The sequence below is a fragment of the Lemur catta genome, chromosome 2, assembly GCF_020740605.2.
Source record: "Lemur catta isolate mLemCat1 chromosome 2, mLemCat1.pri, whole genome shotgun sequence".
Lineage (NCBI taxonomy): Eukaryota > Metazoa > Chordata > Mammalia > Primates > Lemuridae > Lemur > Lemur catta.
Window position 1 is genome coordinate 114,230,187 of NC_059129.1, and position 20,584 is coordinate 114,250,770.

Below are 20,584 nucleotides of genomic sequence, written 5' to 3' on the forward strand. Positions count from 1 at the left end.
ACACAGACACACACACAAAGAAACTTAATAACCAGTGTTTTTTTTTTTTTTTCTTCCATCTGCTCTTTCACACAGGTACAACTTGGCCAAGTAGAAATCAAATGCCCTATCACAGAGTGTTTTGAATTCCTGGAAGAAACAACCGTTGTCTATAACTTAACCCATGAAGACTCCATCAAGTATAAGTACTTCCTGGAACTTGGCCGTATTGATTCCAGCACCAAGCCATGTCCTCAGTGCAAGCACTTTACAACCTTCAAGAGAAAAGGACATATTCCCACCCCTTCCAGATCAGAAAGCAAATACAAAGTAAGCGCGTTCACCAGAGTTGCGGGTTAGATGCCACATGGTGGGAGAAGCCAAGTTAGGCCAACTTGTGGTGGGCATTGAGGGGGCTTCCTTCCTTTACCAGAGCCTAAGGTGAGCGTATATCAGCTGTGATTTTGAAAACCTGTGGTTTGGGGAGGCTGATGACAAGAGAGTACTCTCAGGGATGTCATTAAAGTTTTTTCTTTCACTTTAAACTTGTTGAAAATTCATCTGGTAACCTAATTGAAAGGCTAATCTTCAGAGTGATAGTCATTACTATTATCAGATACTAAGGTTTTTTTTTTTTATGTGTAAGCATGACTTTTTCAGTGGTCCCAATGTAAATCTCCCCCAGCTCTGACTATAATAAGTGAAAATAGTATAAAATGGTATCCATTCATTTATTCAGAAAATATAGAATGCCAGTATATGCTAGGTAGTGTGCTAAGTTTGGGGGATATAGAGCAAATGTGATATAGTCCCTGCCTCAAAAAAGTCTAATGAAGGTGAAAGAGACATATGTTAGAAAATGACAGTTCAGTATGCTTAGAAAAAAAAAAACCACCAAAACTCAGTACAGAGGGTGCTTTGAGGATACTCAAAGGAGAGATGGGTGCTAGGATGTCAGGAATGTCTTCACGGAGCAGGTGCAATTCTCCAGGCTGGAGAACTGGGGAGAGCATTTCAGATCAAAGAATCAGTCAGTGCCCAAGCCGTGAGTCTGGGGCCAGGCATATTAGAAACAACTGCCTCTAGAACTAGTGGAGAGAGAGGGTAGGGGAGAGGCAGCTGGTCAGGCAGGTAAGAGTGGGTCATGTTGAGTCTTGTACACTGTGTGCAGAAGTTTGGATTCAATTCCATAGGCATTAGAGAAAGATCATTCTGGCAGTGTTCACAGAGGCTCTTACAACAGGATGAGACTGAAGGCTGGGAAACCAAGGCAACAACTGTGGCAGCAGATCATTGAGTCACAGCCCTGACTACATTAGAATTACTTAGGGAGCTTTTGGACACACCAGCACCCCAGGCTCACCCCAGAACAATTGTTTTGCAAAGTTTTGAGGCTCACCAGGTGACCAAGGTACAGCAGAGTAGAGGACCTTTGCAGTAAATGAAGCAGAAAATGAGTGAGGCTGTGGCAGTAGTTTTCATCCTTGTCATTACAGCAAAATGGCAGGATGAAGTGGTTTCAAAGGCTGTTTGAAGTCATCTCCATTTAAGGTAAGTTTCGCCCATGTTCTGTGTCTTGGACGCAATGGTCGCTACATTACTCATCCTGTAGTTTTGAGGGGACTGTGGTTTAGCAAGTAGTTTCCTCAGCAGTTGGAATAATGAGCTATTATATTTACAGTTTAGCCAAAGCTTCCTAATGAGTAATTGCTCTTTGAAACTACTTGACTCTCATAGTTAGTTTTTTAATGTATGGTTTTTGTGCAGGCTAGTCTCTTTAAAGCATAACTATTTGAAAAAACCTTTTTTTCCTTATGTAAAAAGTGTCATTTTTGAGGATGCAAAACTGTATAACTTAAAATTCTACCCTACAGTGATGCTGAATGCTGACTTAATGTCAATAGAATACTTTTATTTGATTCTGTTATAACCTTAGGTTATTTTAAGTTATTTTTATTTCTATTGTATGTTTTCAGGAAATTAATAGCTTTAGAAGGACTTGTTTTCCATAAATTAGGATATTAGATTTTTTTCTAAATAATGTTTCAAATTAGATACATACAAACTCAGACTATACTAATTTTGGAATTCATGGTAATTAAAATTTATATAAAATTGAATCGAAGTGGAAATAATTGAGCAATTTATGAATGTCTTGTTCTTAAGAAATGAGTAAAAGGAGGTATAATTAATGGCAACATAAAATGTTATGTTGTGTTTCATCCAAAAATCATGTTGTGATGAGCATAATTTATCACAATGCACATGTATTGAGAGTGAAATATGTAGAAATTGATACATATAAGATCTTATATTTGTATAATTTTGAGTGAACCAAGAATATTCTAATAACATTTCCCAATGATCATGCTTCCTCCAATGTTGATCAATTGGATTGTAGGTGAAAAAAGAAACAGGGGTAAGTGAATCAAAATCTTAAATCTAGTAAACTCAATTATTTTCTTTTGATGAGCAAAGGAAGAGAAAATTTGCTTTTGGGAGAGGTGGAATTTAATACAAAATAAATATTGATGATGAAACAGTTAAAATCCCTCAGGGGTGGATGAGGGATGGAAATCTCAATATACTGTAAAGTGAAAATATTGGACAAATTTCAACAAGAGTAAAGCTACCACAGAATTTGAGGATGATTATTTTGTGTTGCTCTTCTTTACTCTTGTAGAAGAGAAGATCTATAACAGAAGAGGTAAATAGTATTCCTGTTCTATGTTGTACAAGTTCTAGGGATGATTCAAACAATTCCTGAATCAATAACTTTTGCTACTTTCGTAATGTTTATATAGCATTTTTCATCATTAAACACCACACTCTCCATTTTTTTTTAAGACTAGTCAAATGCAGTAGTGAGAAGGGGGGGAAGTAGTAGAACAAGGAGTTCTATCTATAACTGACTGTGAACAATCAAGTGAGATAACTCACTACCTTTGGACCAGCTGCCACACTCTACATTAACTGTCTGATTTACATGCCCATACCTGTCTGCATATTATGGGTAAGGAGAGCACTAACATGGATACTCTGGCAAACCAACAGTGGCATTCATGGCTGCAGAGAGCATCCTATACTGATACCAAGATCTTGTTTTTTGTGGTGAACAGATAGGCAATTTTCATTTTGCTGTATTTTTTAAAATTTAGTTTCCCCAATAACAGAACCCACTTCCAGATTGGTGTAGTTTATCACAACTTTAAGAGGTGTGAATTTAAGTACTCAAATGTAATAAATTGCATTGTAAGGCAACAAAAGTGGGAAGAAAAGGTTACTGCTAATGTCTACCATTTCTGAGCAATTTAACATCTCTATATGATGTTTACCGCCTTAAGTGGGTTTTGTTATCTATTGATAAAACCTTTGTAATGTTTATTGTAATATTATTCTAAGTCATTGAGTTAAGGTGTCTTGATCCAGGGTATCACTCTTTGAGCATTTATTATGGCTTTGCTGTCAATTCATAAGCACTTAATATAGCAGGTTAAAATTGTTCAAAAACATTACAGCTACTTGATAGCCAAATGAGTGTTTCTTACATGAAGTTTGATATTTAAAATACCATACTTGGGGGTTTCCTTTATATAGGTTTTTATAAAAACCGCTTGTTAAATTTTTCATACTCAGCAGATGAAAGAAGGGAAAACAGAATGTATCGATAAGCAATAACCAGAACTCTTAGGTGTCCATTTATCTTTTTAGGCCCTCATTCAGCAACTCATTTCTGACAGAAATTTGAGTAAATAGAATTTTTCATTATGTTCTGAGCATTGTCAACTTCATACTATATCAAATAGAACAAGTGCATTCCTGAATTGAGATATTTACATTGAGACAACCTTGCCTTTTGTCAAATCCAGTCTTACTTTTTCCTTCAGAGTATTTCTTTCTTCTTCTCCCTGTAACTCTTGCTGTGATTCCAAAAAGGCTTACTATACCATTTCTACAAGATCAACTTCAATTTCTAATTAGAAATTTAATATCTAACGTGAAAAGTTTCTGTAAATTTTTAGTGCAACACCAACTGCATATCAATATAGGGAATAAGTTAATGGTGGAAAAATAAAAAATGTTGAAGTTGCAACACTAATGCCCTCATGTGATGCCTGGAGACAGACATGTCACTCACACATGAAGTTGTTCTCCATAGCAATTATCATCTAGGATTTTATGGTGTATTTGTGTGGTTATTTGCTTAAAGTTCCTAACTGGTCTCTGGGAGGCTGGGTCCAGGCTTGCTTCATTCGCTGCTGATAACCTGTGTCAAGCACTGTGTCTGGTGGTGTATGCGTTAAAAATATATTTGTTGAAGGAACTAATATGTGGGCCACTGTGTAAATAACAACGTGTATTATAATAAATGTAGAAGGAAAATACTTAGAGCACAGAAGAAAGAACAAGAGGGATTGGCAAGGCTTCGTTTAAGAGTAAACACATTAAACTCAGCCTGGAAATGTTGAATTTAGCAAGGTGGAAAAGATAGTTCAGAGCACTGGCTTCACATTAGATTTAAATGCTCAGCCTGCAACACTTTAGCTCTGTAACTTTGAGTACAGTTTCCACATCTTTAGACCTGTGTCATAAGAATGTGGTAAAGATTAAATACAATCACATACATAAATCGCTTAGCACCAAGTCTGACACATAATAAGTGCTCAGCACATACTAGAAATTATTATGGTTGTTGCCCTTATTAGGCAAAGAGAGCAGAATGAGCAACCGTGGGTATTGAGAAGGGGATGGGGGAGTCAAAAAGAATAGAGATGGAATAAAAGATGGGGTGACGGATGGTGGGCAGAAAGGGGGGATGAAATTGACTATGTTAGAGGAGCAACAGGTGTGGGGAGGGGAAAATTAGTTCAATGTGAAATATATCGATAGTGTTAAGTTTGAAGACTCTTGGACATCAAAGAAATGTCCGCAAAACATGGTTTGGGAGTGATCTGACGGAGTCATCAAGATTGGGGAAGTGGAGGGGGTTGTCATTGAACTCATAAAAATCAGAAAATATACTTTGGGAGGTAGGGAGATTGATAGCAGTTCTTCATGGAAGAGAAGAGATATCTGCAAAGGATTCAAAGTAATTATTTTACTCATAGGAGTTTTACTGAGGTAGATGTAATTCTAGGTTTCATTCTTATTCCGGATGTAGACTAAGAAATAATACCCCTTTTCATATTGATTTGGAGTGAGAGTTGAAGGCCATGCCTGTCAACACAGGGAGCAAATTAGAGGGAATTCTCTTGTTGCTTTCCTTGAGGTAAAACTAATAATAATATCCACTCTTCCTCCAACAAATGTTAAGCAGAAACTTCGTAATTTATACAGTGATGCTTTTGATGCATCACAAGGTGAAAGAAAAAAGCCAATAGAATGTCCTGGAAAAACTCTTTCTATGTTCTTACCTTTTTAGCATTCTTTTTTCTCCCTTATAATTGTAAACTCTCTAGGTGGAAATCATATTTTATAAAATGCACATATATTTTATTTCCTTATGTGGTAAAATAATTTTTCTAAGGGCTTGAGGAATACAGTCAAATCAATAGGGTATTCCTATTTGGTGCACTTTAAAATATGCTTAAGCTTTTTTCTGGTCATTTTCCAAATGTAAAAATAGTTAAAGCTTGTCCATGAAAGCATGATTAGTACGCTCCTTTGTTCTTCTGTTTTTTCCCTGACACCATCACTTTAAGTTGACAGTGTTTACAAACAAAGAATCCAATGGTGCATCAGCCCTGCAAGGTCAGGTTAGTTTATGACACACTCCGATTTCTGTTGGAATTAATGCATCATCCGTGTCAAGAGCCAATAGAAAACAAGTGTAGTTTCTTAAATGGTTGTTGTTGGCATAGATTTATGAGGGCGATAAAGACGAAGTCCTATAGCCCTATTTAAAGAAGCCAGTTTAAACAAAGCGTGTGTTATATGTTACCCTTGAAAAAATTTATAATACTCAGCTATGATGCAAGCCAACTAAATTTTACTGGAGTGCATGTCTCCCTTCAGTTACTAATGAGGTGCTTTGCTAAAGTTGTTCTTTGTTAGCTTTCTTGATGTATAAATTAGCCATCATAACATTTTTAAAGTTTTTATTTGAGCTTGTACTTCTAACAGCCAAATATCAGAATTTAGCTGATATTTTAGCCTCCATCTGACCTTATTAAAAACATTATAATAATTATAATAATCGAGGCTTACAGCTACCATAAATTGACCTGCAGTGGTATTGAGAACTGTTTTTTCACTTCATCGTGTGATCCCGTGGGTCTTCAGCACAAGAAACAAGTGAGGAATCATTTCTCTCTGATGGCCAGCAGGATAGTGGGTTAAAGAAAGCCAAGTCTGGTGTTCATTATAAAATGGTCTGGAAGATATTCTAGAAGAAGTGGAGTTCTTTCTCATCTACCACCCTCTGTACATCTGCCTTTCCATATTTACCTTGTTAGATCTGTAAGAGAACCTAATGGAGCTGTCTACACAGCACATGAATCCGGTCTACAATATGCCTACCAGTTGGCCATTCAGACTCTGAACACTTCCTTTGTTAAGGAACTTTACATCTACAGAATCATTCCTTTCCATTTTCAAAACGCTCTAATTTGAAAGAATTCGTTGTTACCTTCAGGCTGAGGTCTATCTCTCTCTTGCTTTCACTTAGTAGTGACAGAGACTATGCCCATTTCCTCCTATACACTGTGTAATCAAATGGCCCTCCTGCTACTTTGTGTGTATACTTTTTGTCAGATGTTAGCCTTACTGTGTTGTGTTCAGAATAAGGTGTCCTGTTGAAAACAGGATGATGCCACAGTTTTCTGATTAGAAGTTTGGACTACACAAATCAGACAGACTTTTCCAGTAACTTTTATATTCGCTAGTGAAAAAGTGGGTCCTCAGACAAGAAATAGACTCAAATACTTCTCTGGGCTTTGCTTTCAAAGAGTCTATAAATACTTAAAAGTGTTTTCAGGTGATAGGAGAAAGGTGGAACTGGTATGCAACAGTGATTCTCAAATTAGGGAGAGAGTAAGTACTCTTTAAATAACTCCCATTCCCAAGTTTTGGCATGCTGTCCTAGGAAAGCATGCCTTCCGCCTGAAATTAAAAGCTAGTATCTCGCGGGGTGAATGTATTGTGCAATGAATAATGTGTTGCATATGTAAAAAGAGCCTGGAAACTAATTTTGAGGGAGGTCAGCAAGGTTATTCATATGCATAAGCACTATATCTTGGTACAGCTTATCTTGTCAGGTGTTACTCTTGGCATATTTTATCTGCTTTTGGTCCCCAATCTTTAGGAAAGTTTCTCTTTCCTTTTCCAACTGTGTTTCAGTTGTGCTGTGACAAAGTATGGCAAAATCACTTGGCCACATTTGGGCTACATTCAAGGGAGCCCCATGAAGCCCATATGTTACTGGCACATCCATGCAGGGAGAGATCCCCAAGTAGACAGTGAAATCTCAGGGAATAAGATTCAAAGCAAGAAGTCAAACCATGTTTTCCCTTAAGGAGAATCTCCCTCCACTGCCACCATATGGCTTTAGGATTTGATGTTATAAGGGAACAGACAGTGCTTCCTTGAAGAATTTGAAGCCATGCATCAAAGACTTCTTTTCTCCTCTCTTTAACACCCTGCACTTCTTCGCATCTTCTCTTCAAGAAAAGCATCTTCAGTTCTTTAAAAATCTTTTTATAACTACAAGACTTCCTGATTATTTACCTTATTGGTTAGTTTCCTTAGGACACACCCTAGCCTGATAGCCATAATTTTTACATGTTTCATATGAGGGGTTTCTGGACCACAGTATATTTTGGGAGACATGCCAGGATTATGGGAACTTATTGGACACTTCAGCAAGGCTCACGGTTGAGTTAGCTGAAGTGACATCTCTGTTCAGCTACATTAGAACACTTGCTGTTTCCCCAACACAGCATGTGCTCTCAGGCCTTTGTGTGGTGGCTCAGGCTGGACCCTCTGCCCAAAGTGTTACCCCATCACATGACCCGTGACATTCTACTCATTGCTTAAGGCAACATGTATCTTCCAGCCTTCCCTGAAGCCTAAAGCCTCTTTCTCATGGTACCCACTTGTCCAAGCTTCTACTCTAGCAGTTGTTAAGTGATTTTTTAGCTCTTGTGGGTTTACGAGGGCTGTCCAGAAAGTATCCAGCCATTGTTAATATAACAATAAAATATAACATGGCTGGATACTTTCTGGACAGTGCTTGCATACCTATCCGCCCCTAGTAAATTCCTCAAGGACAAGTATTTTCTGTATTTTTTTGTCTGCCTAAAATCAGTATAACCAATGCCTACTACTTGAAGGTGCTCAATAAATATTTGTTGAATGGGCAACTGAATTGATAAATGTGTTTCATTATTGAGTATCTATTTAACCTGAAGTTCTAATAAAGCAAATTCTTCTTGGAAAACTGAGTTAGCTCTTATAATTGCAATGCTACATTTGCACATGGGTGTTGTCTAATATTTTGAGTTTGATAAGTAATGATTTTTTGATTTGGTTAAAATTATGATATGTATATGAATGTATAGAATTTGGCAAGAAAATAATTATCTGGGGTGCTCTTTGGTTTTAGACTCTTTTTATTTTGTGGGTTGTTTATTTGGCATGATGAATTGTCAGGAGAAAGTACCACTGGCTAAGAGCAAGTGGATTGCTGTACTTGTCATCTGAGCGCATAGTAAAGATTTCTGGAAAAATTAAGGGGATTCAAAAGTTGAAAGTCTGTTATCTTTTGTGAATTCTGGGGCAAGTTAATCAATATTCCTAACTATGATAATTTTATTCTTGAAACACTTGCAGTGCAGCCTCTTTTTAGAAGAGTTTGTGCATTAATCATGAGGCTGCGTAATATGTCATGAGGATGAAATATTTAGTAAACATCATCTGATAATCTAGGAAGTAGTGATACCATCTCAGCCACTGGTTTTAAATTAGATATATTGGTTTCTTTGAATTCATTTAATGTTAAGTGATATGTGGTACTTAAACTGTGTGCAAAATAATTCATTTTGCAAATGATTTGCTGAGTTCCTACCATGTGCCGAAAGTTCTGTGTTGCTTAGCTCAAGAAATCCAGGATGAATGAGACACAATCTCTGTCCTCAGTGAACTTGTGGGCTGTTAGGAAGATTAGACATCTACATGCCTAATGGAAGTTTCATAAGAAAGATACTGAATCTGATTGGGAGGAATAGGGAAGATATCTTGAAGCAAGAAGCATTTTGATCTGGATGGGATTTCAGTAGACAGATTGAGTTCATTGAACTTGATCCAATTACCAGAAGCAGAGGTGTGCTCTTTCTCAGGCTGCCTCAACTGGTGAGGTTCACTGTAAGGCTCCACAGGGAGTAGCAAAGGCAGGAAAACAGTCTCAGCAGCCACCAGGCAGGCATCACGGAGAATCGGACACTAGCCCTGGTAGCATGAGAGCCCCTCTGTCATCTTGCCGGAAGTCAATGTCTGCCCCTTCTCCACTGATCTGCACTATGGTCACTCAGCTCTCTCTGTCTTTGCCCCCCTGGGTGTATGTGTATGTGTTTTCCCCTTTCTCTCCTCAGGAGAGAAAATCTATCTTGGTTAATCATTCAGCACTGAGCACCCCTGCTGCACAAAGCTCATGCCAGCCACCTCTTAGGCAGCTTGCCAACTGTGCCAACCAGCAAATACATGTTTTCAGCTTAGAGACTGGTCCAGTAAATCGTGGCCAGGAAGCTGGGGTCACACGGTCGAGAGCAGCGCTTCTCGAACTTCAGTGTGCATTTGGATCATCTGGGGGACCTTGTGAAAATGCACACTCTTGATTCAGCAGGTCAGGGGATTCATGCTGCTGTTGTTGCTGGTCCTCAGACCACACGTTGAGTAGCAAAGATAGGGAGCACGGTGACTTCTGCGTGAATGTAATTACTCAGAAGGCAGGCACTCCACGTGGTAGGCCTGTGGTTGTCAGATAGCACTTCATGTGGAGGAATAATTCTGGCTAACGGAGTGAAGGAAGATGAAGTGGCCATGTCCATATGTGTTTATATAAGGCCAATTTTGAATATGGTTAAGGTTAGAATGAAAAAGGCATCTTTAAACCAAAATATCAGTATTGAGACAATTCAAATGTAGTCTCTTAATAGCAAAGTTTTGGGTTGACTATTAGTCTATTACTTTAATCCAAAGCAAAAAAAAATTATTTTGATGTTTCCAGTGAGAGATAAGCAATTGTATATGAATTTAACTTATTCGTATTCACTTCAGGGCTTGCTGCATAACTCCGGTCACACTAAGTCTGTGTTGCTGGTGTGGATATAGGATCTGCAGTAGAACTTGGTTGTTTATTAGGAGCCAGAGTCCCTGGTTTAGACACCAAGTGTCATATTCCTTATCATTCCGGTACCTTAAGAGAATCACATATTTCTAATTGTCTTCATTAGAGCTCCATAGATGGGATAGTTCAGCTCTTAGTCACAAAGCTCCTTGAACTTTTAAATGTCTGATATTCATAGAGTGAATCCCAGTTTCAAAGCACCTTTACATTCATTCTTCTATTCTTTTCATACATATAATCTAAGTCTGATTGAAAACCAAAGAGATCTTTTTAAAAATTTATTTAACAGTGCTAGAGTCCAGAGTTAGAATTATGAATAATGTCTAATAGAACATAGCTGAATTAAGTATGCAGACCATTCTGACATAATGGCAGATGAATGAGGAAATGCAATGTCTTTCATTCAGACTTCTTCCTCATTTCATTCATTATATTCAAAAGGAAGGCCCCATGTGATATTTACATCTATTCTTCATTGTTCAATGACATAGGGGAATAAACATTTTGTAATGTTTTACTACTTGAATCTCACTACTTCATCTCATTCTTCTTACTTTAAAACATAACTTATTTTAATATTAATGATCAAAAAGGCAAAAGGAATTATTTTAAATGACTGAATAGTAACATCCTTTTTTTAAAAATTTAAACCAGTTTTTCAATTTTTATGAGTAAAATCTTGAAAAGAATTTTCAAAGTTCACCTTATGTTGGCAATCATGTAGAATTCTGATACATGACCATCTTTGACTACCACATTTTAAGTTGTCAGTTGTCAAAGAAGGGATGCTGTTTAGTATAAAGAAGTGTTTTGGCATGGTGAAAAGCATGCTGGCCTTGGAGCCAGAAAACTTTTATGTTTATATTCCTTCCTGTGCACACTTTCCATGTTACCTTGGGCAAGTTATTTAATCTCTCTGAGTATTAGTTTCCTCATCTGTAAACTCATAATGTTCATACCTACTTTGCGGCATTATTTTGAGGATAAAAATAAACAATGCAGGTAATGCATTCAGTACATGCATTACCACTTAACAGAATTTCAATAAATAAATAAATGTGGAGATTTTTTAAATCTTATGACAAAATTCTATTTTATATAAAATTAAAAACAAAAGTACTTTTATTACTTCATATTTGCATAGAAAGAACATTATCTATTCTTGACATAAGAGAAACTGCAGTGCTTTAAATTATTAATGGGAGAACTGTGATTGTAATTGCCACTCAGTCTACATAATAGAAAAACAGTGGTCAAAAAAGTGGTTCTTTGATGTCAAAAAAGTGGTTCTCCAAAAGATTAAGTGGTGATACTATATACAGTTTACCAAAAGAAATTCTAACTAATCCTTAAAATGTAGTCAGTAAGTTCACTTGCGCTGCAGTGACATAATGTGCAGGAACAAAGAGAATAGTTAGTTACAAATATCGTTCATCATGAAGCATATTATTAATTCATTTTAATCACATGGGGCTAGGCAAGTCAGGTTATACTCATATGTTTTTAGAGTGTTAGGACTAGTAATAGTGAGAATGGGATATTCCACTCATTCAAAATAAAGGATGTCAGATCAAGTATCTTCTATGTCAAATGGAAGACATAATTCATTGAACATACACACATGCTGTCATATATACTTCCATGTAGTGAAAATATGAAAGCCTCTTTCTGATGGTTTTTTGGGTACGGGCCACAGGACCATCATATTGATATGTTTCCAATAATAAGATTCTTTGCATCATTTTCATAATTAACCTCCCTTACATTGGTGACAATCCAGGGGTATCCGTTATTTTAAATGGTGCTTCATAGCAAGTACTGGTCTAGCAGTTGTTTGCTACTGTTTTTCATTTTATGAAGCATCTGTGGGGCTTTGGTTTTATGAGGTGAAGCAAGTCATTGGTAAAAAGACAATGGAAATGACTGGGAAATTGGTTCAAGGGAAAGGTGAGTTAAAGAGCAGCCTGAGTATGAATAGATTTGGGACATCATGAGCCTTCAGGTTTTACTCTGTGCTTCAATCTGGGAGATTTTCTTAAAGCTGACTGATTTCCAGAATGTCCCAAGTGTTTAATTCCAGTATAGTCTACAAACAGCCAAATCATCCTTGCCAAAGCAATTCTTGCCTCCTTTAATAATGGAATATTCATATCTTATTGTAGTTTTGGTCTTATAGGGGGGAAGTACTTTAAATTATAACCTTTTAGCTAATTCCCTCAAGCATCACCATTCTTATTCTTTTAAATATTTTCAGTGTATCCCCTAGTACTCAATGTTATTTTTCCTTACACAGATCCAGTGCCCCACTTGCCAATTCGTCTGGTGTTTTAAGTGCCACTCTCCTTGGCATGAAGGTGTTAACTGCAAGGAATACAAAAAAGGAGACAAATTGTTGCGTCACTGGGCCAGCGAAATTGAGCATGGGCAGAGGAATGCCCAGAAGTGTCCAAAGTGCAAGGTGAGATAAACTTTAGGAGGAAAGGCAAAAAACATGTACATCTGGATGTAATTGAACAATATTTACAGTATTGAAGTGAATTATGTTTACAACTATCTTAATGAGGTATGGAGAAAAAGAGTATTTGGTGTTTCATTTTAGAAGAGTAATTATATTACATAAATAAACTGAAATTTTTATATATAAACAGTGTATATTATATTTGTATATTTATTATATTTGTATTTCATTTCAAAATTTAAGGAGGCCATACATGAATATTGATTTTAAACATTGAAATCCTTATTTTCCACTTAAAACTGAAGATGTATGTATAGGGAAAAGCCAGTATGAAAATTATATGAAAATATTATTTCTAACTTGCCACATGTACTTCAACCACTTTTTATTATGTGGGCTCTGAATCCTTGAAATCTTTCACTTTTGCTTATCTTTTTCTTATCACTCTACGATTACATTAAATTAAACTGATCATTTTCCTTTTTGTAAATCCGGTGAAGTAGAAGCTAATAGCTCAAATCAGGGCTTAGGGATTTTATGAGTCCCATTTTTCATCTTTCCCTTGAAAATCATGCAAGTAATCAAGACTTAGCAGGCATTTGAGCTGAGACCCGAATGTGGAAAGTTAGCCATGCAAACAGCCAGGAAAGAGTTTCCCATAGAGAGATCAGCCAGTAAATCCAGCCAGAATGCTTTGGATTTGATGTTTACAAGATAGGGATCTATTAAAGTCTGAAGTTTTTTGTAAAGCTTGCTTTAGAAAATTATATGTGTGTGTTTATTACATGTATGCTCTACCATAGGTGGTTTTCACCTTTTCCCAAATTTGCTTTTAGAAATCATGTCTTAATTAGGCCTAATTTTCTTTTAAAAACAATTCTGCACTTCCTTCCTGGAGGCTTAGCACCAGATAAATGAAATTTGAATTGTCAGAAAATTTTAAAAATTGAATAATTGTGAATCCAATTTGAAGTAGTAAATCCAAATATGCTAAAAGTATATTCCGAAGCCTATTAATGAGCATAATAATAATGTACAGATTCACTATACCAAATTCACATACCAGTTTATACATATAGTAAGGATAAAGTATTGTGTGAAATAACAGATTGCATTCTTAGCAACTGGAGGAAATTTTTGAAATAGTTTAGGTGACCTGGCTCTCTTAAATGTGATGTCTAAAGATGTTTGGGCTAAAGCTTTCTTTGTTTTCCCTGCAGAAGGCATATTCATCTACAGTTACCCTGTTTTATTTTAGAGCTATTTCAGATCACTGCATGGATTGCTTATGACAGTTTCATTTTTCATCACATTGAAGAACAATTAGAAAATTAAGCCTTTCCCCCTCTCTTGCTTTTTCAGTTTATTCAAAGCTAATACTCAGTTTCAAACCAAATAAAGGCCAGTAGGAACTTAGGGGAGCTGTTAAATCATTCTACTTAACACTTTGTTCATAAGTACACTTTATATCTCTTTGGAAAGCTGTAAAAACAATTACCAGTTAGCCTGGTCCTAAGACTGTACTCTGAATGAACAACCTTGCAGCATTATACATTGGGGAAATTCTGAATGAACTGATGTAATACATAAAAACATACATTTATTACTGTACTTCCTTAATCTAACATTAAATGGACTCACATATAGGAAGAAAAGGCAGCCAACCATAAGGAATTTACTGAATGCACTAACAGCTGCCCACAGTTTTAACAAATATAGATAAACAGTTACGAGAAAGCATACATGCTGGTTCCCCTTTGAAGTAATAGCCAAAAGGTCAGGGCTTTAAAAGGAATTACCTTTTAAATAGCTGAAACTTTGGAAAAGAGACCTGGAATCAGGGCTCTTTTTACATGATTATGTTGTAGCAGGGAACCTACTTTCTGGTGGGATTGAGGTCCCTAAAATTAAAATGGTTTCATTTTCTTTTTCTTTTTTTTTTAAGCATGACTTTAAAGCTTTGCATTTCCTTAATTGTGATTTTTTTGTTGTTGGACCTTAAAATTATATTTTCCTTCATGAAACATTTCTATTATAACAGAAACGTAGGAGGAGATATTACTTAATGAATTAGTATTTGTTTTATACTCCAAGGCTTTCTTTTCATAAGTACATCCTTTAAAATTTATAAGTATAAAAAAGGAAGATGGTAGGAGTTTTTGAAAAAGAAAATTTTTACACATAATACCTCCAGGTGAACAAAACAATTATATATTTTCATATAAATGCTTTCAATCATAAGAATCAAAAGTGTTTAAAATTTTGTTGCCAAAGTATATTTATATTTTTGTATGCTGCTATAGGTATGTTATATGTTTTAAATTAATTCATAATTTTAATAATTATTTTGATTTTTAAATGCTCATTTTGTTTATAAAGGTAATATAACACGAGATAGAAATTTGGGAAAGAGAAGGAAAATAATCACCCAGAATTCTGCTGCTCCAGTGCACTCACTATTAACATATTAATGTGTCTCCTTGATCCTTCCTCTATTTAAATGACTTTAAAAAGTTTTAGTTGTAGTATGCAAATAATTTAATGTCATTCATTTTTTCACTTAATATCACAAACATTTCTCATGTTGCTAAAACATTTCTTTTATTAACTGTATAATATTTGCTTAAATATCCTTCTGCTATTGGATACCAAAGCTTACTTGGTTTGAGTCTGGGATATTTCTAAAAATAGCTATGTATTATAAATAATGTACTGACTATATTCATTTTGATGGTATCTTTTTTCCAGATTTTGAACCTTTGAAAGCATATATTATTAAAGGCAGAATCAATGGGTTAAAGGATATCAGTATTTTTTGGCACATATTACTAATTTCCTGTCTAAAAGGATTGAAACAATTTATAATCCACCAGAAAAATTTGAGAACCTGTTTCAGTATGAGCATTTCTTTAAAAAATTTTGTTCTTATATTTTACATTTCCTTATTTGCTTATAAAAGGAATATAAAGTCATGTATTTTTGAGTTTATAATTATCTGTTCATATCCTTTGCTCATTTGTGTGGATCAGGTTGGGACATATTTTTATTATCAAATTATATGAGTTCTTTATTTGAAAACATTAACTCCTCTTTGGCATTTTTTTCTCCACATATTTTCTCTATTTTCTATTTCTTTCTTTTTATCTGCATGATAAATTTTTTTTATTTAATTCATTTGCATATATTTTTTTAAAAATTTTATTTTTGTTTGACCAAATATATCATTCTCTTCCTTTTTGAACAGACATGAACACACACATACACCCACACACGTCAAGCCCATTCTTGTATTTTTATATACTTACATATCTTTTATAGATTTTTATAAATATTTTGCTTCTAGGCATAAAAAGTTATTTGTAATCCAGAAATTTGATAAAAATGCCTATTTTCTTTCCTTCTTTTAATTACTTGATTTCCAAATATTTTAACTCTAACCTATCCATAATTTATTTTGATGTTTATTATGCATTGGTACCTAAACTAATTTTTTTCCAAATTAAAACCAACTAACCAAATTCTATTTCTTAAATAATTCTCTCCTTACCAGTTGAGTGGTAATTTCTTTTAAACATGCTAAATTATAATATATAATAGTCTCTTTTCTGAGCTCTCTAATCTTGCTGCTAATTTTTTAAGAAAATTCTATACTTATGCTGGTAAATTTTAAATGACTATGCCTTTGTAAAATTTGCCCATCTAAGCAAGGTTTGATGATCTGTTCATTCATTTTAATTAGTATTCCAAATAATACAAATTTTTCTCTCATTTACCTATAAATGTCACTTCTCCCCTTAATAAATTTTTAACTTTTTCTCAAATGGAAAGGCCAATTTAATATGTGTTATAGCATTATGAAGAGGTTTGATTTGTGCTTAGAAATCAAAATTATTTACAATTGAATTTTGACAGATAACAAGGATGAGTATTAAAAGTTCTTTTCTTATTTATGATAAAGATACTTGTTCATAAGTGTGATTTTTTTTAATACTAAAAATATATAAACATTTCTGGAAGTTATTTATAGAACATTTTTATGAGAATTTAATAGCACCATATTAAGACAACTTTATTGGCCATTTTACTTAATGCAGAGTATTATTCTTCGGACACTTATGAAACATCTTTTTTTTCTTGACAACAAGTTTTCTACTTTATATAAACTCTTAACCTGCAGAAAATATGTGCAAATTTTGAAATGTCTTTCTTGAACTTAGTTACCACAAAACTAAATCTAGTTTGTGATAATCTTAAGATTGAAGTAAATTTAAATCAAGTAAGTAATTTAAATTTTGTTAGAGATATTAGAATATTTGCTTAATTTCATGTAAAAATTCATTTTGAGACAATGTTTTGTAGCATAGATTAGATACGAAATCTGAGTTAAGAAAGAGAATTAGTAAGTCAAAGAAAATGAAAAGTGAGATGCACACCTAAAAGTAACAAAGACAGACTTATACAGTATAAAACAAATAAATAAACACAGTTGTAACCAGTTTCACATGTACATATGCTAAATCATTGGTGAAGCTATGTTTATTTTTCAAAAACAATGTTCAGAATCAAATAGCACTTTTACTTTATCATGGTAAAAAACATAAAATTTACCAGCCTTACCATTTTTAAGTGCAAATGGTCCTTTTTAAAATTTGTGCCTCCATTTAAAAGCTTAAAACACTCATAAGCTATTCTAAACTACACACTCATTATAGTTCTTTAAATGGTAGAGTAATACCCCACTAACTAAATTGAAGGCAATAAACATATTAATATTTCATCAATTCCTTTTTTTCAGAAAGTGGCTACCACATACGGTTTTATTGTTCAACACATACTTTGTAAAGAAAAATTTTAAATAAATATTATTTTATTTTACTAACTCATGTATTACTGTTTAATATTATAATAAGCATCACTAAAGGTAGAATGAAGCCTTGAAAAATGTGAATGAGAACTTTGTGAGGACAGTTAATGAGTCAGTCTTCTGTTTCTTCCTCAAAAAGTTCAATATTAGCCAATTAGTATTACTCATCTTTCAGTTAACCAAATTTTGTCTTTTTGCCGTTTTATATTTTGCCTTTGTGAAGTTATGACTTGTTAAAACTTCATTTTTCCAAAGACCAAATTTCTAACTGCTCAGTATATATTTTTAACATACGTACACTTAAAAGACAGATGGACACACCTTTCAGCCTTCTTACCTGACAATTTGAGGCAAGCAAGTGTAATGCAAGTGGGAAGTTAAAGTTAAGAAACATTAGTTATATATAGAAGGCACTATGTAAAGGACGTGTTATTGCTTCAAAAATATTTCTGAAGCAAATATTCCAATATGTTAACATTATTCAATGTAGATGATAAGTTGATGCATGGCTGTAATATTATTGTCGATAATTTTTTGTATGCTTGAAACATTTCATGATTAAAAATAAAATCAAACAAGAGAACAAAAGAACTATAACATCTCACCTTTCTGCAGCTGTGGGGCTTACGGAAAAACAGCTCTATTTGCCTAGACATAGAACTTTTAGAGATTTGGCTGTTAACTTTTCTTTTTCCAAAGGTTAAATGTTGCTCAGAATACTGGGTTTACTAAAGCAAAATTGAGGCTTAATATTTCTCAAAATGGTTAGCTTTTTTTAATTTGGGAAGTTAAAGGGGAATTCCTTAGACATCCTTCCCCCCAAATTACCTTCTTCCTTAATGTCAGATAAAAGAAATATTCATGTAAACATTATGTAATATGATAGAAATATAGTCATTATTAGCCAACTAGATTATCTATAGCTAACTACTTTGCTTTTCTTCTTACATAAATTGTCTCCCATTTCTTTTTTAGGACATTTTTTACAGACACTGAAGAGAGATAATTAATTAGGAAATTATACATTTTTCTTAGGCTAATATATAAGTAATGTGATTTATGAATTAAAGGGTAATTACATCATTTATTTTATTCCAGGGTCAACAAATTCCTTATTTCTAGGTGACAGGACAATTATTTTTCTGTTTTTAAAAGAAATACCAAAATGTGAATAGGCATTGCTGAATTCTGATATGTCTTTGCTTGGCTCTAATAGGCTTCTCCAATGCAGTGTATTCTCTTCTTCCCAAAATGGTTTTTCTCATAGATCATCCATCTCAATAACGGCAACTCCAATCTTCCAGATGCTTGGGCCAAGAACTTTGGGTCATTCCAAACTCTGTTTCTTACCCCACATCTAGTCAATCATTAAGTTTTGTAGATTGTGCCATCAAAATATTTGCATCTGACCATTTCTCAGCACCCCCACTTTCACTAATCTGGGGCGAGACATCATCATCTTTCTCTCTCCAGGATCTTTGCAATAGCCTCCTGACTGGTTTCTCACTCTTCACAATGTTCTTAACCCAGCAGCCAGAAAGAGGCTGTTAAACATAAGACAGATTACATCACTCCTGTGCTCAAAACTCTGTGGTTCCCATCTTACACAGAGCAAAAGCTAGTCTTTATGGTGACCAAATGACCATCGCACTTTGGACATGCCTCCGTTCCATGAAGCCTCTTGCCTCTTCTGGTTCTTCACCTGCTACAGCCACATTCCACTCCTGCTGTGCTTCAAAATCACTGGGCATGCTCCCTTCTTAGGGTCTCCACACTTGCTCTTCTTTCTGTCTGGAATGTTCTTTTTACAGGTATCTGCATGGCCAGCTCTCCTCACTTTGTATATGTCTTTGAGTAAAATTCAGCTTCTCGGTAAGGCTGTCTTTGGCCACCTTATCTGTTATTTCAGATTACCCTTCCCTGCCTCAATAGGTACAATCTCCCCTACTATGCTTTTATCTTTTTCTCCATAGTATCATATTACTTATCTTTACTTAAAATAATGGATATAATGGACATATTTTACAGCCATGAGGCAGTGATTTTCTACTTTGTCCTCTGAGGTAGCTCTATCTAGTATTTAGAGCTGTTGCCAGGCATTTTGTAGCACTAAATAGATGGTTGAATAGATGAATGTCATCTTTCATTCTTCCATTTAATGAGAATCCATTATATGCTTTATGAAACATGGTCCTTTTTCTCATGAAACTTACAGAAGGGGAGACATAGTCATTAGACTGACAAGAAGAAAACTACTGCACTTCAGCAGGGCTTTGCAGAGAATATTGTAAGAGGGCTCTTGGTAAAAGGACATCTCATTCATGTTGGGGCATCCAGGAGAGCTAGATTGTTGAAGATTGTTGGTGGATTATGACATGACGAAAGGTGTCCAGGAGACCCTGAGAAGGGAGCTTGCCCGATCTTTGTGAAGCACAGCAGGAGGGGAATGTGGCTGCAGCAGAGTGGAGGAAGCAGAAGATGAGGCGAGAGGATTCATGGAATGGAGGCATGTCCGAAGTGTGACAGTCATATGGTTGCCAGAAAGTGCAAAGGCACAGAGTCGGGAAGTGTGTGGTTCTATAGAAGCCACAAGCACTTTGTGGTTCCCTTAGTGTAAGGTTCACAGAAGGAAGTGGTGAAAGGGGGGGATGGAGAAGCAAACAAGAGCCCAGACTTAGCGTGCAACATTCAGAAACTTGGGTTTCATCCTCCAGATGGTGGAGGCCATCGAAAACTTGTAAGCAGGAGCATGATGGTATCAGATTTATATTTTAGATTGGTCATTGTCAATTTTATGGAGGTAGTTACAGACATCCAGAAGGAAAGAATGACAATATAAGCCAGGCTAGTTATCAAGGGCTGGGGAAGAGAAGGATTAGATAAATATTGTGGGGCTAAAGCTGTCTGACCTCCATGGTTAATTGAATGTGAGAAATAAGAG

General features: G+C 35.1%; 1 protein-coding gene across 1 annotated transcript in view; it reads left to right on the forward strand.

Moving 5' to 3' along the window:
* The window catches only part of RNF217 (ring finger protein 217), a 100,804-nt gene that overhangs the window by 68,386 nt on the left and 11,834 nt on the right, over nt 1-20,584 (forward strand). The window contains exons 2-3 of the mRNA XM_045544290.1: nt 76-309; nt 12,615-12,779. Of these exons, the coding sequence (XP_045400246.1) occupies nt 76-309; nt 12,615-12,779 (399 nt within the window). The remainder of the gene's footprint in view (nt 1-75; nt 310-12,614; nt 12,780-20,584) is intronic.